At 49.0% G+C, this 26,874-nt stretch overlaps 10 protein-coding genes and 1 non-coding gene across 14 annotated transcripts; 5 read left to right on the top strand and 6 right to left on the bottom strand.

The window, feature by feature from the left end:
• Positions 1–1,432: 1,432 nt before the first annotated feature.
• Positions 1,433–2,390, top strand: LOC9635738 (translation initiation factor IF-2). The gene is made up of 2 exons (XM_024672129.1): positions 1,433–2,044; positions 2,097–2,390. The coding sequence occupies exons 1-2, from the start codon at positions 1,433–1,435 to the stop codon at positions 2,388–2,390; spliced, it is 906 nt and encodes a 301-aa protein (XP_024527897.1).
• Positions 2,391–2,422: 32 nt separating this feature from the next.
• On the top strand, positions 2,423–3,710 carry LOC112345419. The gene is made up of 2 exons (XM_024672128.1): positions 2,423–3,161; positions 3,241–3,710. Exons 1-2 carry the CDS (start codon positions 2,423–2,425, stop codon positions 3,708–3,710), a joined length of 1,209 nt encoding a protein of 402 aa, XP_024527896.1.
• Positions 3,711–5,707: 1,997 nt separating this feature from the next.
• LOC9635737 (protein NUCLEAR FUSION DEFECTIVE 4) lies at positions 5,708–8,118 on the bottom strand. Its single transcript, XM_024672250.1, has 3 exons — positions 7,584–8,118; positions 6,269–7,314; positions 5,708–6,206 (listed from the first exon to the last, which is right to left on the bottom strand). Exons 1-3 carry the CDS (start codon positions 8,082–8,084, stop codon positions 5,750–5,752), a joined length of 2,004 nt encoding a protein of 667 aa, XP_024528018.1. The 5' UTR covers positions 8,085–8,118; the 3' UTR covers positions 5,708–5,749.
• Positions 8,119–8,201: 83 nt separating this feature from the next.
• On the top strand, positions 8,202–10,255 carry LOC112345418 (pentatricopeptide repeat-containing protein At4g02750-like). Its single transcript, XM_024672126.1, has one exon. It carries the CDS (start codon positions 8,225–8,227, stop codon positions 10,253–10,255), a length of 2,031 nt encoding a protein of 676 aa, XP_024527894.1. The 5' UTR covers positions 8,202–8,224.
• Positions 10,230–12,597, bottom strand: LOC9632295 (O-fucosyltransferase 19). Its single transcript, XM_002967014.2, has 9 exons — positions 12,147–12,597; positions 12,022–12,090; positions 11,889–11,964; positions 11,771–11,841; positions 11,622–11,710; positions 11,441–11,573; positions 11,158–11,387; positions 10,622–11,098; positions 10,230–10,563 (listed from the first exon to the last, which is right to left on the bottom strand). Exons 1-9 carry the CDS (start codon positions 12,477–12,479, stop codon positions 10,326–10,328), a joined length of 1,716 nt encoding a protein of 571 aa, XP_002967060.1. The 5' UTR covers positions 12,480–12,597; the 3' UTR covers positions 10,230–10,325.
• A 421-nt stretch (positions 12,598–13,018) lies between these two features.
• LOC9635736 (dirigent protein 1) lies at positions 13,019–13,821 on the top strand. Its single transcript, XM_002967380.2, has one exon. The coding sequence runs from the start codon at positions 13,181–13,183 to the stop codon at positions 13,691–13,693; it is 513 nt and encodes a 170-aa protein (XP_002967426.1). The 5' UTR covers positions 13,019–13,180; the 3' UTR covers positions 13,694–13,821.
• On the bottom strand, positions 13,552–15,066 carry LOC112345274. 3 transcript variants are annotated; one of them, XM_024671632.1, is made up of 4 exons: positions 14,986–15,066; positions 14,834–14,890; positions 13,726–14,776; positions 13,552–13,666 (listed from the first exon to the last, which is right to left on the bottom strand). In XM_024671632.1, the coding sequence occupies exons 2-3, from the start codon at positions 14,864–14,866 to the stop codon at positions 13,745–13,747; spliced, it is 1,065 nt and encodes a 354-aa protein (XP_024527400.1). In that variant the 5' UTR covers positions 14,867–14,890; positions 14,986–15,066; the 3' UTR covers positions 13,552–13,666; positions 13,726–13,744. The 3 variants fall into 3 exon arrangements, with proteins under 3 accessions (XP_024527400.1, XP_024527399.1, XP_024527397.1); XM_024671631.1 differs by having other exon boundaries at positions 13,557–13,666; positions 13,721–14,776; XM_024671629.1 differs by lacking the exon at positions 13,552–13,666 and having other exon boundaries at positions 13,670–14,776; positions 14,986–15,063.
• On the bottom strand, positions 14,958–15,030 carry TRNAA-CGC. The gene has a single exon. It is a non-coding gene; the product is annotated as a tRNA-Ala (tRNA).
• On the bottom strand, positions 14,998–16,825 carry LOC112345273 (DNA repair protein RAD51 homolog 2-like). Of its 2 annotated transcripts, none has more exons than XM_024671627.1 (13): positions 16,742–16,825; positions 16,573–16,686; positions 16,355–16,507; positions 16,179–16,282; positions 16,057–16,120; positions 15,947–16,002; positions 15,804–15,884; positions 15,693–15,755; positions 15,576–15,646; positions 15,433–15,525; positions 15,239–15,382; positions 15,148–15,187; positions 14,998–15,082 (listed from the first exon to the last, which is right to left on the bottom strand). In XM_024671627.1, coding segments are annotated over exons 1-13 (1,068 nt in total). In that variant the 3' UTR covers positions 14,998–15,081. The 2 variants fall into 2 exon arrangements, with proteins under 2 accessions (XP_024527395.1, XP_024527396.1); XM_024671628.1 differs by having other exon boundaries at positions 15,239–15,361.
• A 232-nt stretch (positions 16,826–17,057) lies between these two features.
• Positions 17,058–17,782, bottom strand: LOC9632294 (dirigent protein 13). The gene is made up of 2 exons (XM_002967013.2): positions 17,667–17,782; positions 17,058–17,611 (listed from the first exon to the last, which is right to left on the bottom strand). Exons 1-2 carry the CDS (start codon positions 17,754–17,756, stop codon positions 17,105–17,107), a joined length of 597 nt encoding a protein of 198 aa, XP_002967059.1. The 5' UTR covers positions 17,757–17,782; the 3' UTR covers positions 17,058–17,104.
• Positions 17,783–18,367: 585 nt separating this feature from the next.
• LOC9632293 (probable glycosyltransferase At5g03795) lies at positions 18,368–21,438 on the top strand. Its single transcript, XM_002967379.2, has 4 exons — positions 18,368–19,059; positions 19,293–19,429; positions 19,838–20,186; positions 20,659–21,438. The coding sequence occupies exons 1-4, from the start codon at positions 18,586–18,588 to the stop codon at positions 21,358–21,360; spliced, it is 1,662 nt and encodes a 553-aa protein (XP_002967425.2). The 5' UTR covers positions 18,368–18,585; the 3' UTR covers positions 21,361–21,438.
• The last annotated feature ends 5,436 nt before the right edge of the window (positions 21,439–26,874 follow it).

Raw genomic sequence — 26,874 nt, 5'->3', positions numbered from 1 at the left:
GAAGAGGGCCTGGCTGGCGAGTAATCTTGCCACTAGGGGGCATCCTGGGTTGTTCTCACCGCTATGACCACCAGGAATATTGAGCAAATATCCAAGCTTGTGCTTGGTTCAAGGATTATACCCAATAAGAGCTTTGGGAACAAACCCACCTCACCTCCACAGTCCTCTTGACGATCTCATAAGCACCTTGTCCATGGCTTCTTGGCGGTTGGCGCTGCGCAATTGCGGATGAGGAGAAAAGTGGGTGAAATTCTGATGCTGGATGCCAGGCTGGGCTATGAGAAGAGTCATCCAGTGGCTCGCGAAAATCAGTGAAGTTTCCCCAAGTGCTTAAACATAAAAAGAGGACGTGAGTTGTTGATAATTTGGAAGAATAATCGTGAGAGGTGGACTCACCCTTTGTTTTGACCTTCTTGGGCTGTGAATGAACGAATGATATTCTCAAGACCAAAGTTCAAACGATTTATCGGTCACCCTTTGTAAAGCTATTGACAAAATGGGAATATAATGGAGTCACAGGGTCAGATTTCTTGCCCGTTCTGCGTCTATCATTAACGTGAAGGAGCAAATTTGTTTCGATGCGGATTCCCGGGCTAGGTCGAGCACAGGTATAAAAGTACGGAAAATAGTTAAACATCTAAAAGAAGACGTGAGTTGCTGATAGAATAATGAGAGGTGGAGAACATCATTACTTTTAGTGTCAACGTCAAATGGTTATTACAAATTTCTTGAGCTTTTTATATTCTCAATCAAGACCAAATTTCAAACGATTTATCGGTCACCCTTTGTTAGAAATCTGTTTGTTTCTGCGAGGCTCGACATACATTTGACTATGTAAAATGGACGGTTGCAAGGTCAGATTTCCTGCCCGTTCTGCGTCGATCAATCAAGGTGAAGGAGCTGCTAGAATTTGTTTCGATGCAATCACGACCCTCGTCAAATTGTTCGCTTGGCACGGTGATCGAAAAAAGGCACAATCGCTGTTATTACGGTTAGGATTTCTGTGCCCCTAGAAACTTCTTGCTCGAAGGATAATAATGAATCAAGATATTCACAGCTGCGGGGGTTTATACTCATTATTGTATTCTAAGTATAAAAGGTATACATCATTCTCTTCGTTTTTTCTCTCCCGGATCTCTTTCCTTCTGGTTTTCTTCGCTTGGCTATGGCTTTCGCTCGGCTCTTCCGTCCTTTCGTTTGTTCTTTCTCTGTTAGGAACTTCGGATCTCGTGGTCGTGGATGGGAAACAAGCTTCACTCGTTTGTTTTAAAATGTCTTTGTTTCTTCTTCCTTTCTCAGAGATCCTCTTTGCATTTCAGATGTGGAGCAGTCCGAGCACAGTGTGATCCTGGGGACAGGCCAAGACCAGAGGATCTGGCGTAGCCAGACCCTGATCATTGCCCAACAAGCTGCAGGAGCTGACAACGAGAACATGGATGGTGGCGCTCCTCTTGCTGCTCACGGTGGCGCTCCTCCTGCGGCTCACGGTGGCGCTCCTCCTGCTGCTAACGGTGGCGCTCCTCCTGCTGCTCACGGAGGCGCTCCTCCTGCTGCTCACGGAGGCGCTCCTCTTGCTGCTAACGGTGGCGCTCCTCCTGCTGCTCACGGTCCTGCTGCTGACGGTGGCGCTCCTCCTGCTGCTAACGGTGGCACTCCTCTTGCTGCTCACGGAGGCGCTCCTCCTGCTGCTCACGGTCCTGGCGCTCCTCCTGCTGCTGACGGTGGCGCACCTCCTGCTGCTCGGGACATGCCCTCGCCGTCGTCGGCCACCGCCGAACAAGCTGGATCCCCGATGTCTACGTGGGACTGGGACGCGTCTTCATCGTCGTCGGCCACCTCCGGGCAAGGTGGATCCCCAATGTCGTCGTGGGACTGGGACATTTCTTCGTCGTCGTCCTCGGCCACCTCCGAGCAAGCTGGGCAAGCTGCTGGATCACCAATGTCGTCCTGGGACACGCCCTCGCCATCGTCGGTCACATCCGGGCAAGATTCACAGATGTCTTTGAGGGACGCGCCTCCGCCGTCGTGGGGATCTCCTGTGTCGGTTAGTTGTTCTTTCTCTGTAATGTCACTGGAAATTCTTGTTTTCTTATCAGGAAACCGATTCTTGGTCACCTGGCGTGGGCAACGGCGAACCGGGCGGTGGGAACGGACCCAGCAATCGCGGAGCCGACGGTGTGGACGGACCCAACGGTGCTGGCGGGGCGGACGGACCAAACAACGGCGCGGGCGGCGGAAATAGTAGCAACGGTGCGCGCAATGGCAACGGTGGTGGCGGCAATGGTGGGAATGGTGGTGGCGGCAATGGTAGGAATGGTGGTGGCGGCGGACTCGGCGGGGGTGGTGGCGACAGCGCGCCTTACGTGGACCCGGAATGGCTCATCTACTGATGATTCGTGTTTTGTAAACTTTTTTGCTCGAAATGAGAATCGACGTCGTTCCAGCCATGGTAGCCGGGCATAGACGGTCTTGCTGGGCTGGGCCGAGGTGCGTATCATCAGGCACTGGGCTCCAGCCAGCACGATATATCCGCTGGTGTCGTGTTCAAGTACTCTCCTCTCCACGGTTTCTACGCTATGCAAACATCGAAAAGTTCGGTCTAGCTTTTGGAGTTACGATGCGGAGGCAGTGCCTTGACGATCTTCCAGACGAGGTGCTCATTCGGATCATGTCTCTCCTCGCCTGGTCGCGCGACTTGAATCCCTCGTCTCTGGTAAGCAAGAGGTGGGCGCAGCTGGCAAGGCTCGTCACGCACTACTCCTTGGAGTCGAGCAGTCGTGATGTGGAGCAGGGGCTCATCCGCTGGTTTGGCCACAACGATCTTCGCCAGTTATCCATTCGGTTCCAGCAAAGTTGCACTCGCTGGCTGCACCAGATCGGGAAAGGGCTCCACTCAGTCACCATCTACGGAGGTCCGCAGCACAAGTTCGAGGACTTCTGGTCCAATATCTCGGCGTGTCAGGAGCTCCGCTGTCTCCACGTCCACGTCACACAACTCGGCTCCACGCTCGGCAATGCAACCTTGCCTTCACCGCTGCTGCCCAATCTCCTCTTCCTCAGTTTTCACAGACCGATCAACGTGACTGTGCTGCAGCAGCTGCTCGAGATCTGCCCCTCCCTTCTTGCAGTGCGGATGGGTACGATAGTGGTGAGCTCGCCCGGTATGTAAAGCTAACCCGATTTCCCCAGTTTGGGCATTTTTTGTTGTCAGCTTGCATTCTCAAATATGTGACTTTATAGGTACCTACGTGCTCAAAAGCCGCAGCCTTGACAGCTGCCAGTCGGAATTCTGCGAGGGTGATGGACGCGACAACTTTACGCTTGCACTTGACACACCAAAGCTCCGGTGGATGTTCTTTGTCGTTCCGCGCATCCAACTGCAGCCCACTACATGCAACGTAGAGTGGATCCGGGTGAGAGAGAGCATGCGGCATATCCAGGGGCTGCGCTACTCCAGGCTCAAAAAGATCATCTTCCTCAACCCGTTTAGCAGCCCTGCCCAAGTAATGGACAAGGTAGCTTTGTGTAGAACGTTGAGCCTGAAGAAGTTCTATTTCTGCATCTTTGACGATGGCATTCCACCCTGCTCTATTGATCTTGTGGCCCTGCTGGAGCCGTTCCAGGGCCTTGAGGAGTTCATTGTCTCTTTCATAAGTATCAAGGTGAAGCTTTTGCTTTTTGTTCCAATGCCTCACGGTGTGTGTGACTAAATGCAGCAACTATACGTTGCAAACTGGAGCAGCATGGAGAAACCCTTGACAGTTAGAGTCGAGTTCGTCCACACCAAGCACATCTGGGAAAGAAACGGTCTGGAACTGGAGTTCGTCCGTGGGCTGGTGGAGAGAAGCAGCGGCACAAAGGTCGAGCTAAAGTGTGTCTACTGGACTAACAAAGATGCTAGTCCACAGATTCCTGCGCTGCTCGAGGAGTTTGCGAGAGAGCACCCAGGACGTGTCAAGCTGCAGCCCCTGCAGTGGGTGCCCCGGAGCGACTGCGGCATGCTGTGGCGATCTTGGCAGGAAAGTGTTGACTCGGAAGCTCCCTACGCTGCAATCGATCACTGGTGCAGAGGGATGCATGAGTCGCATTCGCACATACCATGCGGCTGGCAGTAGCTATCATGAGCATCTATGAATCAACATGAATCACTGAGCAGCAGAAGGAAGCAGAAGACAACACCAGTCTTGGTGTTAACTAACACCAGACTATGCATGAAATTACAAAGCCATTTAGATTTAAAAATCAACGAGAAGCATTATTCATAGAGCAGTTAGACGAAGTCACAAACATCTGGAATGGATGTTACACAACGATTAGTAGAGGCTTTTTAGATTTGACACGACAACCAATCCTCCGTGGTATACACGGGACCTTCAGCCTAAATCGCAGGAAGTGAGAAGAACGAAACTTGAATAGATAAACGTCAATCTGCTGGTCGAAGCCAACCAGCTTAGCCAAATCCTCAGCAGTCAATTGCTCGGAGCAAGTTACAGCTTGGATACGAAGCGATCCAGGTGCTTCTCATAAAACTCGTCAAGACCAGCAGGGCTGCAGGATCAATGGAGAAAGGTGGAATGTCCTTGGTGAAGCTTTCTTATTTGTTCCATTGGAGCACCCCTTGGCAGGCTTCTCTGCACCAGCACATCTGGGAAAGAACAGGTCCGGAACTGCTAGGTTTTGATACATGCCCAGACTGCTTCCTGATTTCAGAACCAATTAAAAATTATGTGAACATCATCCAAAGTGGTCCTTTTAAGACTAAACATGGAAAGTTTTGTGTTGATCTTGTTTTTATGTCATTTTAATTGTGTTGATTTGATCATTAATTTGATCAGTAAAAAAATATTACTATGGTGATTCGATTTTGAAATTTAAAATACCACCAAATCTAAAGCTCTCCAAATTTATTCTTCCACAACATTATTATTTCGTTTTTATACCTATCTTCTTTAGCCTGAAGATCTTATTCAAGCTCAAAAGCAAAATCAATGTCTGCCTCCATTGCATCTAGCTGCTCTTGAGAATCCTCTTCAAGCATAACATGCACATTGTCCACATTTTGGAGGATTTAGCTCATTTCTTAATTTGAACTTCCATCAAGGCCTCCTTGTGTTCTTGGCACTCAGAAACCTCCTCAAATGTGAGATCTAGCATCTCTTCATCATCCACATCCTCAAGATTCAATTCCTGAGGGTGTTTAAAGTTTTGGGTAAAGGGAGTTTTATTAAATATCTTTTAATTTCCACCTTTATATCTAGCATATTCCCATAATTTATAGACGCTGCTTTGAAGTTGCCATGGAAAAGATACCTTTCTGCTCTTGTTTATTCAAAAAGATTAATAAGCTTAAAAGCCCACTAATGTTCTTAGAGTAGAAATCGTTTGTTATTGAGGTCAAACTTTGATCTTAATTTATGCATGAATGCCACACATCTTTGAATTTGTTTATATTAACCACTCCATAATATTTTATAGCAAAATTTGAAGGTGAGCTATCTTCTAGCCATCAACTTACCGAGATTACAGTTCGCTGGAGGAACTTGCTGGGTGTGGAAAAAAACGATCTCGTCCGAATCCTCATCCTGCTCGGCTCCAAATTCTCCAAGACCTAGTGAAGCCGTTGCGTTGACTCGGAAGCAGAGAAATGCACGAGTTGTGGCTATGGAAGCAAGTATGAGTATCTTTGAATCCTCGTGAATCACTGGGAGATCGGGAAGGAAGCTCTTGTATCACACAATCATTGTCTTCCTCAATGCAAGTCCCTGACCGCGCGGCCAGACTTGTACAAAGATTGATACACGGGCTTGATCCTGACGCTCACGTAGACGCTGGCGGCGGACCCGACGAGGCACACTCCAGCCATGATCAAGAACGTGAGCCGGAAGCAGTGAGCTCCAATGCACTGGTCGGCCTGCGGCCCGTCTCGCGCCTCCATGTCGTAGAGGTAGCCGGCGATGACCCCCGAGAAGAGCAGCGATCCCACCGGGTCGCCCATGGTGAGGAAGTTGTAGATCTTGCCAAAGTGCTTGAGGCCGAAGAGCTCCGACGCGGTGGGAACCATGACCGAGAAGTGGACGCCGTAGCAAAAGCCCAGCAAGATGGAGCCGACGTGAAGCGAGCTCGTGCCGGCCCATGCAAACAAGAGGTGCGCGACTGCCATCAGGCACTGGGCTCCGGCCAGCCAGAGAGTCCGAGGAACAGCCTTCCTGCAAAGAATGCTGGTCAGTGACCATTGGCGCTATAGAACTTCTACGAGCTGAGATCTTACCGGACGTATTTCTCCGAGATTGCTCCGCCTCCAAGCCGGCCCAGGAAGTTCCATATCCCCAGGAGTGTGACGAAGATCGTCACGTCGGTGAATCCCTGCGCCTGGCCGATCTGTCCCAGATTGTTGATGGCCGTCACACCCGACCCGACTCCACAGAAGAACGTGAAAAAGAGCAGCCAGAAGTCCGCCTTGAGCAGCGACTGCCTCAAGTTGAAGTCCTCTCCACGCCTCGGCTTTCTCTTCCTCGGCACAGCGCCTTCTCCCACGGCCATCAGCACGTCCGTATCGTTTTCTATCTCGGCTTCACTCAGACTCGTCGCGCTGTCGCTGGTGCTCATCCCCGGCGGGAATTTCTTTCGATCGTCCCAGGAGAGCTCCTCCTCGGTCCGCTCGATGTAGCTATCGTCGTGCCGGAAAGTTGGCAGAGTTCTCGCGTCCTCCTCGTCAGATTGCCCGAGTTCTTCTTCGGTGGATCCTATTTGGAACTGGACGGTTTCCTCGCGCACGAGGGGCTCGCTCACGCCGCCGTCTTCTTTTTCCAAGTTACGTCTCGATGGTGGTTCCTCAGTTCTCTTAAACAACCCGAGGATAAAGAACTTGAGAGCGACGAAAACCGGAGCAAAGAGGAACAAGAGCATGACAGTGGCTATAACTCCGGAGACGATTGGATTACTCGGGAGAAAGTCCTGGACAAAAGTGGCGACGAGAAGGTAGAGCGCGAGGGACACGCAAATAACATGAACGAGGAAAAAGTTTCGTTTCTCTTCGGGTTCACGGGTGGCGTCGGGAACTGGACGAACGAAACCCATGCAAGCCACGGACACGGCGAAAGGACTGGTGGAAAGAAGCAGCAACAACGAGACCGGGTTCTTAAAGAGGAAGGACGTGTAGAGCTGGGTGAAAATGGCACCACTGAGACCAACGAAGCCTTTGAGGATTCCCACAACAGTACCTCGGCTCTGGGGGAAGTTCCGCATGGTTGTGACGAGAACCGCGGTGTTGAAGAATGTGGCACTGTTGGCACCGATGCAAATAGCTAGACACATCTGCAAAATATGAATATTAGAAGAAAAGAAAAAGGAAGGACTTTCAAGCTCAGAAACCCAAAATAGTTTGCAAGCTTTTCCACTCTTTCAGCCACTCTTTCGTTGACTAACTCTATAAGCGAAACGCAAAATCTAGAAAATGAAACTAGCACTTGAAAAAAAAATTTGTTTTTTTTACCTCGTGCTTTGCCAGGAAATGAGAAAGAAATCCGAGAATGAAAGAGAACTTGCAACGCAAAACTTATCTCTAGATGTCAGGAAAAACTTACTTGCCAGTATGGAAGTGGAGCGATCCTTTCGCTGACGACGAGCCAAAGAACGCCATATCCGAGGAACGCCTCCAGCCCCCCAATGAAGAGGATGAGCCATGCAGGGAGCTTGTTGGAGAGATAGCCAGTGATGAGCCCCACATTCTCGCCGATGTCCTTGGCCACGCCCAGATTGTTGAGCTCAATCTGCGAGTAGTGGAGCACCGCCTTGAGCCGCGGCGAGAAATGCGAGAAGGTGTAGGCGTTGCCGGCAAATGCCTGGATCCAAATCGACGCTGCCAGGCCCAGCCATTTGATCGTCAGCTGCGACGAGGGCCCGGAAGAGATCGACGCCATTCTTGTTGCTCGCTTCTCCGCCGATCGACCCACGAGAGCAGTAGCATCTGGCAGGGGGATTTCAAGGACACCCACCTGGATGGCACTGGTGGGCGACTCGCGATGATTAGTCTGACACCAAACAGAATGGAATAGAGGAAAACCCTGCCGCTGTTTGCTGCTCATGTCGTGGCTGCGGCGGTCCGAAATCCTGGCAGGACACGTGTCCACCTCCCATCAGCCCTAATATAGAGTTGCCCATAAACCCTAACCCTAAAACCCAGAACAGAACATAAACCCTAAAAGATTTAGAGCGCAATGGTCGCATGAATCCCAGCAGCAATGTGGCTGTGCTGCCTCCACTGCGAGCCCTTCCTGACGATGGATCCGACTACTTTGCAGCGCTTCTCCGATCAAGCGGCGACTTTCGGGAGGCATCAGGCATCCGGGCTCGGATCTTGGAGAGCGAGCATCGCCAGAATCTCTACCTTGCCAATCTCACGATCCAAGTCTATGGAAAGTTTGGCAGGATTGACGAGGCACGCGCGGTCTTTGATGCCATCAACCGCCCAAACGTTTTCTCGTGGACTATCCTCCTCACGGCATATGCCCAAAGAGGGCATCTGGACGATGCCAAACGGGTTTTTGACAAGATGCCCGAGCGCAACCACGTCGCCTGGAATGGGCTCCTCGCGGCATACTCCCAGCACGGTCGAATCCAAGAAGCAGAGATTCTTTTCCAAAAGATACCCGAGTGGAACCTTGTTACATGGAACGCGATGATAACAGGATATGCCCAGAACGGGCATCTGGAAAAAGCCCAGGAGATATTCCAAAGCATGCCGGAGAGAGACGTAGTTTCCTGGACTGCGATCATCACCGTTTATTCCGACAAAGGCCAAGTTCCCTCAGCGAAAAAACTCTTCGATTCCATGCCTGGCAGGAACATCGCTTCCTGGAACGCGATGATCCAAGTCTACTCCCGCAGCGGGAACCTCCAAGAGGCCAACCAGCTCTTCCACCGAATGCCCGAGCGCGACTTCGTCTCGTGGATCAACATCATCACCGCCAACGTTCACTGCGGGAGCATCGAACAGGCAAAGTTAATCTTTGACGAGATTCCCGAACAAGAAACTCAATCCTGGAATGCGATGCTTACCGGTTACGCCCAGCACGGGAACTTGGAGGCCGCCAAGAGCATCTTCGACAGCATGAAGCACCGGAACATCGTTTCCTGGAACTCCATGATCCAAGTCCACGTCCAAAAGGCCAACTTAGCCGAGGCAAAGCAGCTCTTTGACAGGATGCCCGAGCGAAACCTCGCGTCCTGGACTGCTCTGATCACTGCCTACGGGCAGGAAGCCGACGTGAGGTCGGCGAAGCAGATCTTCGACGGCATGCCCGAGCTCGACGTAGTCGCGTGGTCGACGATGATAACCTGCTGTGCACAAGCCCGCCATCTTCGCGATGCCAAAGAAACCTTCGACACTATGCCGGAGAGGAACCTGGTTGCCTGGACCAACATGATAACTGCGTACGCTCAGTCTGGAAAACTGGACGAGGCCCGAGAGATGTTTGAAAGAATGCCGGTACGTGATGGAGTAGCCTGGAACACCATGATCTCTGCTTATGCCAACCACGGTTATCCGGACGAGGCCAAGGTCCTGTTTGATGGAATGCCGCAGCCCGACATGGTGTCCTGGAACGTGATAATGGAGTCTTATGCCCAGAACAACCAGCTCCTCGAAGCAAGGGCCACCTTTGAGAAGATGCCCGAGCGGGATATAGTTGCCTGGACTGTGCTTGTGGCCGCGTACGCCCAAGCAGGACATCTGATCAAAGCCAGGAGGATCTTCGACTGCCTCCCAAAACAAAACGTTGTGTCCTGGACAGCCATGATAGCTGCTTATGCCCATTCTGGCCATGGTAAGCTTGCCGTCGAGCTCTTCCAACTGATGGGTCTCGACGGACTCAGCCCCGATGAGATCACGGTCACGGGTCTTTTGAGTGCCTGTAGTCACGGTGGCCTCTTCAAGGAAAGCTTGCAGTACTTCGGCTTCATGAACCAGGACTACGGATTAAATCCGTCTGCCGAGCACTACTGCTGCATGATCAACGTTCTCGGCCGTGCTGGGCAGCTGAAGCATGCGCAGGAGCTACTCCAAGGGATGCCATACCTTCCCGATGGCACAACTTTGGGAGCCTTGCTGGGAGTGTGGTCAGCTTACGGTGGTGCGTCTGCCGGATCAAATATAGCCGAGCGCGTCGTTGAGCTGGACCCTGAGAACTCGGCACCATATATCTCTCTGGCTAACATCTTCGCAGCTGAAAGTCGTCGTCGAAGAGCCTCGACTTAAGCGGCATTATTTCCGGACTGTACAAAATGATCCCCGGTACTAACCAAAAGCCTTCGCTGTACACGCGTTCTCATAATTGTTTTTGCTGTCTTGTAAGTAGCCTTCTGCTGCTCGTTTTCTTTGACTGACAAATGCAGCCTGGATTCGGATTTGCGTAGAAGTTTTCTTCCCACTTCGGAGATTCACCGGATTCCCTGTACGATGGAGCACCTATTTTCTTGTGATGCACTCTTCTGATTTCTGCTGCGAAATTGTCCCACGAGAGATTTCCTGTTTCGTAATCATCCACGAGAGTTACTACACTTTGTCTGCAACAAAAACCAACTGTAAGATAATCCATCAGAGAACCAAACAACCAGGACGTACCGGTCTGGACTGATCGTTTTCCTGTGTCCCTCAAACCTCCTGTGCCCCTGAACAGCCTTGGCCATGTTTCCGTCGTATGTATAAACGAAGGTATCGCTCTTCAATGCCATGATATAGTCCAGGCCTGCGATTCTGTTTTGAAAGCCCTTGAACTCCGCCAACTCCTGCTCCGTTGCAAGAGTTGAATGGGTGTAAACGTTTGGATACACGCTTTGGAAAGCTTTCATACTGTTGTTTCCGAAACTTTCGCCTGCCGCAATGTAAATGTTGGTGGATGCCGGATATCCCAAGCCTTTCAGTAGAAGAGCAGCTTCGTGAGGTGTCAGAGGGCAACCTCCTTCCATCCGTTTTTCTTCCGCAGCAATCTCCTTTTCTTTCCAGTGCTTAGTGCTGTAACGCATATCACGTAACACGTTCGCTTCATCGGCTGTTAGCCCGTGCGAACAACCCGTGAATGCCAACATGTCCTTTTCGTATCTACATTCAGGTGAAGCCTCAGAAACTGCAGTTGATAGGTAGGACATATCACATTTTACCTCAAGTGGAGAGCTATATACGGCCCTTTATCTCGCATCCGCTCAACAAGAACTTGTCCCAACCTTTGAATTGGCTTGGCGTACTTCAGAGCTCGATAATTTGCTCGGCAGCGAAGTTGTTGTACACTGTTAGGAATATCATTGTTCGCTAGACGTGAATCCGCATGGGTGAAGTAGACAACCTTGTGCTTCTTGAGCAAGGGAAGAATCTCCTCTTTGTAGTAAGATGCCTGGTAAATCGCACGTCAATACTATCCAAACGAGACAGCGTAGCAAGCTATACCTTCGACCATGATACGGGAGCTTTCTTGACTGGCTCGACGCTCTCCAAATGGGAAGGAAGGGCTTTCACAATTCGTACATCGTCTTTCAAGGTCTCTATGAAGTGATCGATGTCAAAAATGTCCGCGAATTCACTGCACTATGAAACTGGCATAAGCATTCAACTCCAGATTTAAAAGTACCTTGGATCCTCCCAGAAGGAGCTGTGATCAAGTGTAGGCATGACTAAAGTGGCATTCATGATCCTGGCTACAGCAACCATGTCGCATATCTGAGAACGACATATCCGTATTATTCCAAATGAATAGAAAAGAAACAGACAAGCGCATACCCCGGTTCTCATCTGATTGAGGCCACCATTCGCGTTTACCAGAAGATAACCATTTGTAGCTGCTCCAGCCTCTGCCAGAAAATTCTTAGCATTTCCACAAGAGAGTGAGAAAACTTACTTCGAGATTTCTTGGGTCGTGCTATGCATTGCTCGTACTTTGAGGAGTCTGGATTCGCCCACAAGGAGTTGTAGAGCTGCCAAATTCATTCTCTCAAATGATCTAGCCTAATGCATGAAAGAATTCACGTTACCTTCCTCTCGACATGAGACACTTTCGTGATTGTGCTCTCGATCATCGCTCGCTGGTAGGACTCGGCTGGCTGAAACAAAGAGAAGAAACAGTGTGATCCTCGTCCTTTAGTCTCGGAGCCCATACCTTCGTCAACAAGAGCTGATCGAAATCTGCCCCCAGCCACTCCACAGACAAAATCTTGGCTAGGGCAAGAACGATCAAGAGCAGGCCGATGAGTCCCAGCAAGGATTTCCTCCACGCTCTGGCGGCCGCGCAGCTGGAATCCTTGGCATCGCTCTGGAAAATGCTCGTGGCCAAAGCGTGGAAGGGATCAACCTGCATCCGCTTGGTGGAGATCGACCGCCGGTAGACGGGCGTCTTGCTCTCGCCGCTCAGCCTGGGGCTGAGAACGATCTCCGCAACATCCCGCGACATCATGCCGCCCGGGAGATGACCTCTGCTCCACTGCGGCGCCATGGATCGGCGATATTACGCCTCCGCTTCCGACCGCCGCCGCGCCGAGTCGTCGTCAATTATCCCACGCGCAATGGGGACCAAGAAACTAAGAATCGATGATCGAGCAAGAAGGGAGAAGAGAGCGAAGAGAGAGAGAGAGAGAGAGAGAGAGAGAGAGAGTCCCAACACGGCATGTAAGTTATGTGAATCTTCTCTTACCTATCACTTTTAACCACGAGTGAATCCGCGCTCGTGAAAAACCAGAACGCGGTGCTGCCACGTGTCAGAGGATAAACATCTCCTGCCGCACGTTTATTTGACCAGCGGTGTGTGTTTAAACCAAGGCAGCGTTGTATTTGACCGTGTCTCTTGCAAACCTTAACTTTAATTCCTTGTGTCTTGATCGATATATGGATACTTGTCCATTGTCTATGGTTGTGGCTGCGACGCTAACTATTGCTCGATTGAGCAACAGTCTACCTAACGACCTTTGTTAACATAACCATGTGCTTAACATCGTACTAAATTAAAGGTACCACCTTTTATTTGTAAACAACGAATTTAAGATATTCTTCGATTTCTAGAGGAATCTTAGCTTTTAGTTCAAGGGTCCATGTCATTGTGGCCAGCACTTTTGCAACGACGACCATAATGGTTTTTCCAAACATTATAAACCCTCTCTTCTTTCTCACACAGCCCATACATTTGTAGCCCCTCTTCCAATGAGATATCTCTCGCTTGTTCTATCGCTTTGCGTCCTCTTCTTTCTGGTTGCCACTGCCAATGGATCTACCACGAAGAAGCAAGGTAAGGTAACCTTCCTCCAGTTCTACATGCACGACATTGTCACGGCCAAGCATCCCACCGCCGTCATGGTGGCCAAGCCCCCTTCCAGGAACGATTCGTTTGGCCTGGTGATGATAATAGACGATCTCATCACGCAAGGACCCTCTTCCAGCTCCAAAGTTTTGGGACGGGGCCAGGGAACTTATATGGTGTGCTCGCTCACCGGCATTAACTTGCTCTTCAGTTTCGCCGCTGTCCTGGACACTCCAGAGTATAAAGGGACCATCAGCTTCCACGGCCTCGACATGCTTGCACTGACCGTGAGAGAGTTCGCTGTGACGGGAGGAACCGGAGATTTTAGATCGGTGCGAGGCTACGCTACCATCGAGACGCAGGCTCTAAAGGGGCTCAACGCAGTGCTCCTGTTCAAAGTTTATCTCACATATTAGCATAGAGAAAAAGAGAGAAGTGTGGACCTTACTATTGTCCGGAGAGCTCGTTTAGCTTCCGGAAGTTTGTGCACACCCGAGCCCATGCTTGACGATGAGAGGCTCGGTGAATCCAAACATTTTTCGCTTCTCATTGTACTCGACGTAGTAGTTCTCTTGCTGGAGCGTTCCTATGACCGCCTGAGCGGCCCCAGTCTTGAGAAAGCCGAAGCACACCACGCCGGTGTTCTTGCCTGTTGGAATCATGTAGTTTCCCGGCGTGATCGTCCACAAGGCGTTCTTTCCAAAGTCCATGACAACGCTGGGGAACGAGCCGAGCTGCGTTGGGCTCATGCGGTAGCAAAGTGACAGCGGCTTGAAAGTCGCCGGTTCCCTCCTGATCTTCTTTCGCGCTGCTTCTCGGACAACTTGCTGCCGGACGAGATCGTATGCTGCATTTGGAAGGCTTGTGAACCGAGCCGTAGTTCCAATCTGGATAAACTCCTGTGCCTTGACGGGCACGGAGCCAAACTGGACTCTTTGCAACCGGAGCAAATACGTTGTCGAGCCGGAACGAGGATTGTTGGTGACGAAAAGCGGAGTCCGGATGAAGGAAACAGGTCGGGACTGTAGAACGTCCGAGTTGTTAAACAGGAAGTAGCTCCGTCTTCCGAACGAAAGCTGGCCTCGACCACCGTCTTGCATTGCTCCCAGGCAATAGGCAAACGTGAGAGGAAGCTTTGCGGCGCTAGTAGCCTGGAAGGGAAAGCTGGACGTACTGGAACCCAGTGCCAAAATGCTGGGTGCGTTCTTCTGGCTTCTGCATGAGATTCGGACAGGAAGCTCCAGGCTTGTAGGAATCGAGCCGCCTGAAAGGCCGGTAAATGAGATGTTGAAGGTTTCGCTGGTCGACGCGCACTTGGATACAGGAAGCTGAGCACTTGTGTCCAGAGTGAAGTCTCTAGACTGGAACTGGTTGCTCCTGCCAACCTTGAAAGTCAGTGTTGCGACAAAATTACTCCCAGAGGAGTGAAGTAAAGCGGATGGATAAATGCTAGACTGCTGAGCATAGATCAAAACGCTATTCACAACGACGACCAGGACCTGCGCGAGAAAGGTTGTCATCGCCGCAAGTGAAAATGGCTGCTTGAAAATTCTCACCCTTTGCTTCATATATAAAGCCTTGAGAGTCATGTCCGAGACGCATCATGTGATCCACTAGAAAAAGCGACCAGAGTAATCAGTTGCCGCAGAAGTGATAGAAGCACGGGGAAAAAGCAGAAAATGGAGATGAGGGGCATCGATCCCCTTACCTATCGCATGCGAAGCGATCACTCTACCAACTGAGCTACATCCCCAGTTCGAATATTCACAGTATAAGCCACATCACCCGGGAGGCAAACTAGTCATCTGCACAGAGAAAACACACCATTCAATTAGTCAGGGGCAAAAGACTTAGATGGAGAAGCTTCTACCAGTTGAAACGAATTATCTCCTCGTCATCATCACCGTCATCTGATTACAGGACAAATAAGCCAGAAAGTCAAAACATACAGTTTCACTTACAGTTTCTGTAGACAGCCATGACATCTTGCTCGCTTACTTGCCAAAACTCATTTCCATCGATTTCCATGCCGTAGCTCGTTACCAGAAACGGCATAGCAATGGCAGGAGACACAGGACACTTCGCTATACGGATACACCGACGACCTGCAAATGGTTGAAAAACAATTTAAGAAAGAAAGCAACAGAAAGCTCACCTTCACGAACTTCTAGAACAAGTCTGATATTAACAGCATGCGCCCAAGCTGTACCCAGAGCGACCCAAAGCTCTGACTCACCATCACCATATCCTACAACAATACATCGTAAACACACAATAGTTAGGAGATAGAATCCACACCTTCGTATGTGCCCGAGGCCCTCACGTGATTTGTCACAACGACTGGAAGTCTCCATGATTCGGCGAGGTACCTGGAAATATGCACGATCTATCAGTTTGATGTCACTTGAGACTTACTTTAACAACGATGCTTGCTTTCCAAGCAACTCCTGCCTTTCGAAAATCTCGTCCTCGTTGTCTCTGCAAGGGGTGCCTCAGGTCATATGCCCATTTCAAGGTGAAGCCTACCCTTCCAGTAAAGTTGCAATGCTATCGATCACCAAGAGCTTGACATTATCTTCAGGTATTATAGATTGCAGTTTCTGTAGGCTGAAAGCTCGAGAAGACGCATGTTAAAGAAAATAGATATCCGTCTTGATGGTACCTTGCACCTTTCTACGAGCTCCGGAGCAGAAGTAGGCGTCAATATCATCATGCGCTGCGCAATCTACGTTGAAAAAAGACAATGAGTCATTCGAGCGATTAGAAAATGAAAGCTCACTTCTCGGACACTGGCCTCGTTACAAAAAATCCCGGGATATTTGTGGGAGCCTATTTGCATCATCCTTCACACGCATCGAGCACTTCAAGCTTTGTACATTTTGTATTTTCCTTTCACATTACCTTGTGGTGGAAAACTTTCGCTCAGTGTCAATGTAAACAACACTGCCCCCAAGGCCACCAAAGCTCGTCGGAATGACCGTCTGGATCGACAGAGTGAGACAGAGCTGGCAAAAAAAAAAAAAAGAAAGAAAGAAACGAACCATTGTCATTGCCAGGAAAAACAATTTATAAAGGACCTGTGTCTTCCCAATGCCTGGGGGTCCAACAAGCTCAGTGATAACACCGAATGGAATCCCACCACACAGGGCGTCGTCGAGGAGCTTCAAAGTAGTCGAGAGGTGACCCATAGCAACCTCGTTCTTAGATCGCATTTGCACGATAGAGAGCACCTAACGGCGAAAGAAAAACAAATCAAACAAGGCGAGAAAAAAATGTCGAAGAAGCGCAATCACACCGTCTTGAATGGCGGACAAACGCTCTTGTTGATGCGCGCGAGCGCGGCCTCGAAAGAATCCATCGGCATGTCGAGGAGTTCCATGAGCTCCATTTCTGTCAATCCCAGCGCATCCTGCCCACAATGCAGGCGATCTTCGGCCCAAGAACGCTCGCAATCCGGATATTACCTTGGCATTGTGGATCTTGCGAGCTGCGAAGAGACGAACCACGGCCTCGTCGAGCCCCATCCTGGCGATCGACCTGTTCGCCATCGCCCAAACCCTAAACCTGTGCCTCAAAGATTTTGAACATATTCAGGTATATTCTAAAACGTATATTCTAGAATATTGTCAAAACTCCTAAACCCTAAACCTTAAAGGAACTCATTATCTCTTTATTTAATTACTTTTATTATACTCTTTCAATGTGTCTACGTATGGTATATTATGTATGCTGGTATCAAGGCAGCCACTACAGATCAGGCTTTAAGATTGGATTCCATGCTTTGCGTGAAAGACTTTCGGTCATTAAACTTAAGATTGTGATGGGATTTAGAGGTGGAGGCCAAGGGAGCAGGAATCGAGTTTGCTAACCTTGAGGAAGAGTTCGTGCTTGAGCACCATGTTTGCTCCACCGGCGTACGCAAGAACCTGGGTGGCAACCTGGCGACCCTTTGAGAAGTACAAGTCCCCAGTTCCCCCAAAAACTGGGAGATCATTGGCAATCAGCGAGAAATCGAACAGACCATCCGCGGAAACGTAAGAACCATTGTAAAACGGTGTGGAGAAGACAACCGCGCTGTTGTAAGTGACCAAGCTCCCAGCCACCGGCACGAAGAACGTCCCTTTGACCCTCCCAATCTCTTGGGACTCGTAAGATGGAGTGAGAGTGAGGCGATTGTTAAACACAGCTCCATATCCGGCGGTAAAGTTCGGATTCAAGCTTGTGCTTCCCAGAATCGCCCGCTCGCTCTGGATCTGGCTCGAGTTGGCTGGGCTCCTGATAATGTGGCTGTAGAACACAAAGTTCTTTGGAAGCCCGCAGCAGCAGTCGAGAAGCTTGAAAGTTTTGGTTGTTAAAAATCATATGAGATAAGTGATATAGAAAACTTACTGATATGGGAGGAAGATCAAGCGATGAGATTGCGAGTACCAAAGTCATGATCAGCAAACTTGTGAAATGTGCAACATGCTTGTCAGCCATCTCTGGACGACGCACAGATTAACGAGTGATTTGGGGGCGCAGTTATGCGACTAATTGGAGCGGGGGTCCGCAAAGTCAACGAGATGGATCGTGATTTTCGCTGCCGAGTTGCCAAAGTCAAAGATACCCGCGGGCTGGTGGAACGAACATAAGGATGGTAAGGGTTCTCACAGATGTTTGCATGGGGTCTAGCGTATAATGTGATTCATGATAAGATTTTATCTCGATGAAATGTATGGCTTTCGACGTCTGTCAATGTTGAGGCTGATGGGCAGAAAAATATAAGTCCTTTGGCTCTTTTGAGACAAGCACGGGCGTGTCGCCTTGATTAAATCCAAGCACACGTAGATTTTTGCGATTGGCAGCGAGCGTGTCAAGCATCTCTTCGAGACTTTGACATATTTGTTCGTTTCACGGCTCTCTCCCAAATTCCGGAAGAGCGGGAAGAACAATCGAGACAATGCGCGAGGAAAATCTCACAAAACTGCCACGAAGCAGTTTCCAGATTATAACTTATCACCAAGCGCGGTGGAATATCTCGCCACGTTGCGGGGGAATATGCCTGGCTATGGCGACCCTGTTCATCATGACTGGAGTAAAACCACGTCCGGCGATCATACCAAAGATGGAAAAAACGAGCATCTTTTAAATCAATGTGATGGATTCGAAGCAGAGGAGAGGGAATTAGGGCTCCAATTTTTTGCCGACGCTTCTTCTTCGCCTTCCTCCTCTTTCGCCTCTCGCGATCGCCATGCGCAGCTCGCCGATCGCTCAATCGATCCAAGAAATCCGGTTTCTTGGCCGCCTCGCCGCGAGGTAGCACCAGATTATGGATTTTTGGGACAAGCAGCGGCAAAAGATCCAGCTCCGGAGGGCATCGCTCGCGGCGATCGCGCTCCTCGCCTGCATTGTCTTCGTCTACCAGAGCTTCCAGGAGCCAAGCGATTCCTCCTCCTCTTCTTCTTGGTTTTCTTTTCACAGCCCCGGAAGAACGAGGCACGAGGCCGCGTCGGCCATTTCCGGCAACGATTCGACGCGATCCAAGCCCGCCATCGAGCTCGTCTCCCAGGCCACTTCCAGCTCGATTCCACCGCCACAATTACTTCCTGGCAGCCCACCGCCGGTTCCTTCGCAAGAACTAGGACAAGGCGGCGGCGACGAGCTTCCTCTTCTTCCTCCATCGATTGCTCCCTCGCCGACGCAAGAAATTTCTCTTCCGGAGAAGAATTTGACACAGGAAAGATCGGATTTCAATGCTTCCGCTCTTGCCAATTTGGATCGCAAAGTCGTCAGGAAACGCGAGGTCGGTGGATTTCCTCTTTTTTTCTTCTTCCTTCGTGTGCGTTCTTCCGCTGCATGGATTCATGCTCCAAACTCGTTGGATTTTTTCCTTTCGAAGTTTTCGATTTTGTCGAGGTCCGAGTAATTACTAATCTCTGGCTGGATCTCGAATTGGATCTCTTGGGGTCGAATCACATTGCGTCTCGTGGTTCGCTTCTCAGTCCCGAATTTAACTCTTTGGTTTCGGTCATGTAGATACCGCAATGGCGTGTGATTCTGGAAGAGGATCTTCGTCGCGCGAAGCAAGAGATCAAGGTCGCAGGGCCACGGAACACGCAGCTGGATCCACAAGCCACCCGATCCATCTACCTCAATGCCTACAAATTCCACAAGTACGTTCATTCTTTCTCCTTCTTCGTGCAAATTTTTTCGTGCCTGTTTTCGAGAGTGACACTGACAGTCACTGGAAGAACCAGAGTTTGAGTTAGTTTGTAAGTTGGCCAGTTCGTTCCACCACAGTTTGCATGGATGATACATTGTCTCCGCAAGTTGCCTGGAATGCTTTCTTTGTGGTTTTTGGTTTTCCTGGAGTTTTTTTCTCTTCCAGTACGTAGAGTTTGTTGAGCTGTTATGCTTGCCCTGTCCCGTTCGCTCGCTCGTGCCATTGTTTTATTCTCTTAATGCTCGTACGAGTTTCCAGTGTAACTTCTTCGCTGTTTAAGCTCTTGCTTAATGAGTTTTCCTTACTTCTTTGCGAATTCGTGGCAGCGACTGACTTGGTTCGTCTGTTTCAATCGCAGGAGCTACGAACTCATGGAGAGATTGTTCAAAGTGTACGTATACAAGGAAGGGGAGCCTCGGCTCGTCCACAAGGGACCTTTGACGGGGATTTACTCCTCCGAGGGGCGATTCATTCACGAGATGAACCAAAACAGCCGCTTTGTCACGCACGATCCGCAAGAGGCCCACATGTTTTTTCTTCCGTATAGCGTTGCTCACATGGTTCTCGACCTCTACGTTCCAGGCTCGCACAGCATGCTGCCGCTCGCCACTTTCATCAAGGACTACGTCAATCTCATCGCCAGCAAGCACCCGTTTTGGAACCTGACCCGTGGCTCCGATCACTTCTTCGCCTCCTGCCATGACTGGGTACGCAGTTTTCTATTTCTTAGGAAAAAAACTGAGATGGTGCATCTTTGGTGGGGCTTGCAGTCTTATCGTCTAGCTAGCACTTAATGAGAATGGTTCGTTTTTGCATTTAGTGGTCTGTCTGTCTTTCATTTGTTTGAGCATAAAGTCTCTCCTCCATGATTTTTTTTTTCCTGTTCATGTGGAGAATATCATGCTAGCACTTCTTTGGGTATGATTGTCGGATTAAACTACTTGCATTCTCTTTTTTGTTCCTGGGCTAAAGTTTGTACCCAACACGGTTTGTTCTCCTTTCCACGGGAACTTTCCTGTGCTACATGAAAATTTCATGCTTTGCGCCCGCGGAAAGTGTGGTGGAATTCCAGCTTACCCGAATGAGTGGAAGTGTCACATAATTTCTGTGCTTTTTGATTGTGCCGAACACTTGTCTGATTAAAGTCTTCGTACTATTTCTGACCTGTGCTCCTTTCAGGGCCCCGCAACAGCCCGAGACCACCCGGAGCTCCGCAAAAACTCCGTCAAAGTGGTGTGCAACTCGGACCTCACGGAGGAGTTCGTGCCGGACAAGGACGCGTCGCTGCCCGAGACGTATCTCCATGCGGTAAAGCTTCCGACCAAGCTCGGGGGCCCGGGGCCGAGCAAACGGCCCATCCTGGCCTTCTTCGCGGGTCAGATGCACGGGAGAGTCCGGCCGGCACTGATCAAGCACTGGAAAGACCGAGGAGACCCCGACATGAGAATCTACGAGGTGCTCCCACCCGACGTGGCGCGGCGGACGAGCTACGTCCAGCACATGAAGAGCAGCAAGTTTTGCATCTGCGCCATGGGATTCGAGGTGAACAGCCCCAGGATCGTGGAGTCGATATACTACGACTGCGTGCCGGTGCTGATCGCCGACAACTTCGTGCTGCCATTCAGCGACGTTCTCAACTGGGGATCCTTCTCGCTCACGGTGAGCGAGAAGGACGTTCCCCGGCTCAAGGAACTGCTACTGGCGGTGTCCGAGGATCGGTACCGAAAGATGCAGAGCCGGCTCAAGAAGGTGAGGAAGCATTTCTTGTGGCACGACAGCGCGGAGAGGTTTGATATGTTTCATATGATCTTGCACTCGGTTTGGACGAGGAGGCTGCAGCAGATGGATGCGATTATCGGTCATGAGACGTCCATGGTTTGAGGTGATAGAACAATGGTTTTGGAAGAGAATCTACCTTGTGTGCATACTTTTTTCACGAATAAAATTCATTTCATGGTATGAGCAAGTTAAGATATAAACAAATATAATCTATATTTGTAAGCTTAGGGTTTGGCAAGATGCGTGGTGAGCAAGTCTTGTGGGTGGTGGTCGAAAACGTGGGGTTGGATCATCTCTGCGTTGGGCTTGGCCACCTTCACCAGGAATGCCCAGAACTCTTTTCAGATGAGCTGATTGATTTGATTATTGACAAGGCACCACTGATAAAGGTATCAGTTTTCCACATGCTCATTGGGAAAAGGCGCAGTAACACTGTGGTCCGAAGGTTTCTTGATGCCAAGTTTGCAAACGATGCTCTGAACTCACTTGACCAGGCGTGTGATCAGGAGACTTTCACCAGAGTACTTGCATATCCTTTTGAGAGGCCTCCCCCTCCTAAGGGCAAGCTTTTGGAAGCCATGGACACAATGAAGGGTTTGGGCTACAAACGCGAGATTTGTGTGTTTGAAAATGTTCTTCTTCTTTTGTCGCCTGACGAGAGGCTCTTTCGTGAAATGGTTAAGGAACATCCAAATGTGGCTGCAATACCGGATGTGTACCATATAATGTTTGACATCATGGGGAACATGGAGTTTAAGCACTTTGTTGGTTTAGAGGCAAAAGCCAAGGGTGTCAAGCTGAGAATTGAATCGTTCTTCCAAGGAATACCTGAAAGTGATGTGGACAGGGGTCTCCGTCTACTGCTTGAGATTGCTGACAATCCAGCACAAGCTTATCGGGTTGGGTTGAATAGTAACCCCTTAAGTTGCCCTATCGTTGTATCTATTTTGAAAGGGGCTGTAGAGGCAGGGGTGCAAGTGAATCCAACTTCAAGCCTTATGTCCATGCTTGGAATGGTGAAAAAGGATCTGGATGATACGTTTTTAGCAGATGCCATAAAGAGAGACCTTCTCAAATTGGATGATAAAGAACTAGCAGAGTGTTTTCGAGCACGCTCTTATTCTAAGTGGGACACTACTGCGACTAAGCAGGAGAATGCTAGAGTACTTTTTAAGTTGGCAACCACAAACAGTTGCCAGCCATTCCCTCTACTCCTGAAGGAGATGCTACGAACAAGCTTTGGTGCAGATTCGGTGTGGCTCTGCTATGTGGCATTTCGCAACTTGATGAATCCTGATGAAGATACATGTCGCGAAATGGCTGGAAAACTCGATGGATATGGTATGACTACCGAAGCTAGTTATTTGCTGGACTATTATCTCCCGTAAATTCGTTCAATAATGTTAATATATTTTTTAAGATGTTTATTTTCTAGTTGATCCTGGGGTTTATGAATGTTCGTTGGGCTTCCTAGGAAATGGTGGAAATATGGTGGGCTGTCCACCAGCATCACGCTGCTTGCGCCCATCCATCGGCAAGGCTAGAGAATTTAGACTCCGATTTCGGCCGAGGGCTTCGATATGGTGGAGGATGGATTCGATTTAAGGCACAGCGATCGACCGCGCATTCCAGAAGTATGTTCATTCTTTCTTCTTTTCGTGCCTGTACGTAGAGTTTGTTCCGCTCGCTCTCGCCCGTGCCATTGTTTTATTCTCTAATGGTCCTACGAGTTTCCTCTCTGGTGTCAGTGTAACAAAGTGTACGTATACGAGGAAGGGGATCCTCGGCTCGTCCACAAGGAACCTTTGACGGGGATTTACTCCTCCGAGGGGCGGTTCATTCACGAGATGAACCAAAACGGTCCGAAGAGGCCCACATTCCATATAGCGTTGCTCCAGGCTCGCACAGCATGCTTCCACTCATCACTTTCATGGACTACGTCAATCTCATCGCCAGCAAGAACCCGTTTTGGAACCTGACCCGTGGCTCCGATCACTTCTTCGTCTCCTGCGATGACTGGGTAACGCAGTTTTCTATTTCTTAGAAAAAAAAAGTGAGCTGGTGCGTGCATTTTTGGTGGGGCTTGCAATCTTTAGTACTTGATTTACATTGCATTACAGGCTGTTTATAAGCACACGCAGGGCATCCGAACTGGTTATTTATGTAGGAGCTGAAGCAGTATTTGTGGAGATTCATGTCTGGCAGATGAAATATATCTAGAATATGTGTAAGTGAATTGAGCAACGTAGTCTTGACCATTGTTGCTTCTTATGGCCAGGATTGAGTGTTTCTTGGGTCCCAGTTGATATCTTGTGTCTGGGACTCTGTGTAGGCAAAAGAAGCCTTGAGTGCACTGTGTAGTGTTGAATATGATGGTTGAGTGCAATGGGTTCACTTCTTGGCAGTAGAGAGAGGTAGTACTTCGTCAAGAATGGTTCGTTTGAGCATTCAGTGGTCTGTCTCATTTGTCTGAATTTAGTGTCTCTATAATTTTTATCTTCCTGTTTATTTGGAGAGAATATCATGCTAGCACTTCTTTGGGTATGACTGTCGGACTAAACTACTTGCATTCTCTTTTCTGTTCCTCGACACTTCCACTCATTCGGATAAGCTGGAATTCCACCCCTTTCCGCAGGTGCAAAGCATGAGATTATCAAACTCTAGCCATTCTGTCCCATAATTTTGATTGTGCGTTGGTCCCCGAGCAACAAAGTCTTCGTCTACTATTTTGTTTTCGATATTCTCAGTTTTTGACCGGGATTTGAGTTTCTTGTTCATGAACTAGAACAATGTAAGGAGATGCGGAAAGCACTCCTTGCAATGGGAGCATGTGCTAAAGGTTTATCAATGGATGGGGGCATTTAGCAGGGCTAGGGGACAGCGACAGCAGAGAAGAGGAAGGCGGACGAGCTGGAGCTTCTGGAAGCTGTAAGAGTGGTGCCTGAGATTGCGTACGCTGGATCTGTGCTAGGTGATGCAGCTTGAGTGCTCAAAAGCAAATTGGAGTAATAACTTCGGGTTTGGAAAGATGGATCTTGCGGGTGTTGACGGTGTAGAACTGAGAGAATATTCCATTTGCCGCCACGTGGGGAGGGGAAAAAATAGTCGATCATCGTATGTAAGGAGTGAAGAAGAAGAATAAAAGATGCCTCGACGAAGAGTTCCTTGGCGAAGCAGTGCTCTAGATCGTGTGTACGAGCGGCTTCGAGTACGGAGGGAAGCAAGAGAGCGTCGTCAAGCCACCATGAGCATTCCGTGTCCTCACTGTGGGCAGCGGGTTTACCTTAGAACAAACACCTAGACATTCCCTGGGTGTTTTCACTGGTGCACTGCCCGGGAAGACACAGCTGCCAAGGTTGCGACTTTTCTTTACAAGAACATCATCACGAGATTTGGCTGCCCTTCGGAGCTGGTGAGTGATAGAGGTACTCACTTTATCAATCAAGTGATTGCAACCTTGGTGGAGAAGTATGGCATTGCTCATCGTAAGTCCACTCCCTATCACCCTCGTGCTAACGGACAGGTGGAGCGCACAAATAAGATACTGTGCGACATTATCACGAAGCTTGCCAGTGCTTCTCGCACAGATTGGGATCAACGCTTGTTGGATGCTCTCTGGGCGTACCGCGTTGCTTACAAGGTCACCACCAAAGCTTCACTGTTCCAGCTCGTTCATGGACAAGAAGCCATCCTACCACTTGAGCTTGAGATTCCATCTCTCCGTATGGCTGTCGAGCACAACTTGGACTGGGACAACACTCTTCAAGCTCGACTGGACACACTTCTCCAACTCGACGAGCGTCGACTTCTCGCCTTCCAAGCTCGCGAAGCACTTCAGAAGCACCGCAAAGTCTGGTACGATCGTCATTTGCGTGCTAAAAATTTTTCTGCTGGTGATCAGGTTCTGCTATATGATAGCATGGGAAACTCCGTATTCGCTGGCTTGGCCCATATCGCATCGTTGAAGTTTTTACCAATGGCTCGGTCCAGCTTGAAGATCTTAGTAGGAACTTGTTACCAACTCGTGTTAATGGGGCTTGCCTGCGCAAGTACCATGAGCGAGATGAAGCTGCCGTGGAGCTGTGTGCTCCGGGACGGAGCTCAATAGGTGGGGGGTGATGTAGAACTGAGGGAATATTCTATTTGCAGCCACATCAGTATTTTGAAGGGAAGTCCACAAGGGAAAAAACAGTCGATTATCGTATGTAAGGAAGTGAAGAAGAAGAATAAAGGATGCTTCGACGAAGAGTTCCTTGGCGAAGCAGTCTAGATCGTGTGAACGAGCGGCTTTGAGTACGGAGGGAAGCAAGAGAGCGTCGTCAAGCCACCTTGAGCATTCCGTGTCCTCACTGTGGGCAGCGGGTTTACCTTAGAACAAACACCTAGACATTCCCTGGGGTGTTTTCAGACGGTCATGCGCTTGGTTAAGAATGTCAAGAACTCTTTTCAGATGAGCTGCTTGATAACAAGACGTTACTACTGACAAAGGTGTCAGTTTTCCACAAGCTTATTGGGAAAAGGCGCAATAACAGCATGGTTCGAAGGTTTATTGATGCTGGCTTTGCGCTCTAGATTTGCTATGATCAAGAGACTTTCACCAGAGTACTTGCTCATCCGTTTGAGAGGGCTCTCATTCAAGCTTTTGGAAGCCATGGACACAATGAAGGGTTTGGGCTACAAACGTGAGATTTGTGTGTTTCAGAATGTTCTTTGTCTGTCACCCAACGAGAGGCATTTTCGTGAAATGGTTAAGGAAAATCCAAGTGTGGCGGCAGAACCAGATGTGTACCAGAAAGTGTTAAATACTTTGTTGGTTTAGAGGTAAAAGACAAGGGTGTTAAGCTGAAAGTTGAGTCGTTCTTCAGTTCACTGTTTGAGATTCTTGACAAGCCAGAACAAGCTTATCAGATTGAGTTCGATAGCTTCTCACACTCTCTTGTAGAGGCAGGGGTGAATCCAACTTCGATGGGAGATACGTTTGTAGCGTGAGCCATAAAGAGAGGCATTCGATGACAAAGAACTAGCACAACCAATATCTACGTCTAGGTTAGCAACCACAAACAGCTTGATGAAGATGTTGAAAGAAAATTTGTTAACAAATTTAGAGGTGTGGTTATGGTCTTAGGCATTTTGCAACTTGATGGATCCTGATGAGGATTGGTGACAGGAGAGAGAAACAAAGAGAACCCAAAGCAACACTCCTTTATTACTTTATAACCATTTTGCTATTTCACACCCATCATCTCCCCTAGACTATACTATTTTATATAGACTCTCCATTATCTCCTCCAATCAAACTTCCAGAATATAAAGTATTGTAAAATAATAAAATTATTTTGAGAAAATTAACTATAATCTCCTTCAAACATTACACATATTTTTACTTTTCAATAAATAAATGTCAAAATAAATCTTAAAGCATAAAATTCAATATAACCCTGCAGACCAAACCTTTCTTGTCCTCAAGAAAGATGGATTTATAAATTTTCCCTAACACAAATGAATATATAACACAAAAGCAAACCAAGTGATATTAGAAAGTATTGATACAACTCCAAGTAATCCTTATAACCATTTTTGAGAATATAGTCACAGTAGCCAAATTTTTCAGGATTT

The sequence above is a fragment of the Selaginella moellendorffii genome, unplaced genomic scaffold (genome assembly GCF_000143415.4).
Source record: "Selaginella moellendorffii unplaced genomic scaffold, v1.0 SELMOscaffold_8, whole genome shotgun sequence".
NCBI classification, from domain to species: domain Eukaryota; kingdom Viridiplantae; phylum Streptophyta; class Lycopodiopsida; order Selaginellales; family Selaginellaceae; genus Selaginella; species Selaginella moellendorffii.
The sequence above is the reverse complement of the archived record's forward strand: the minus strand, read 5'-3'. Positions and strand labels throughout refer to the sequence as shown.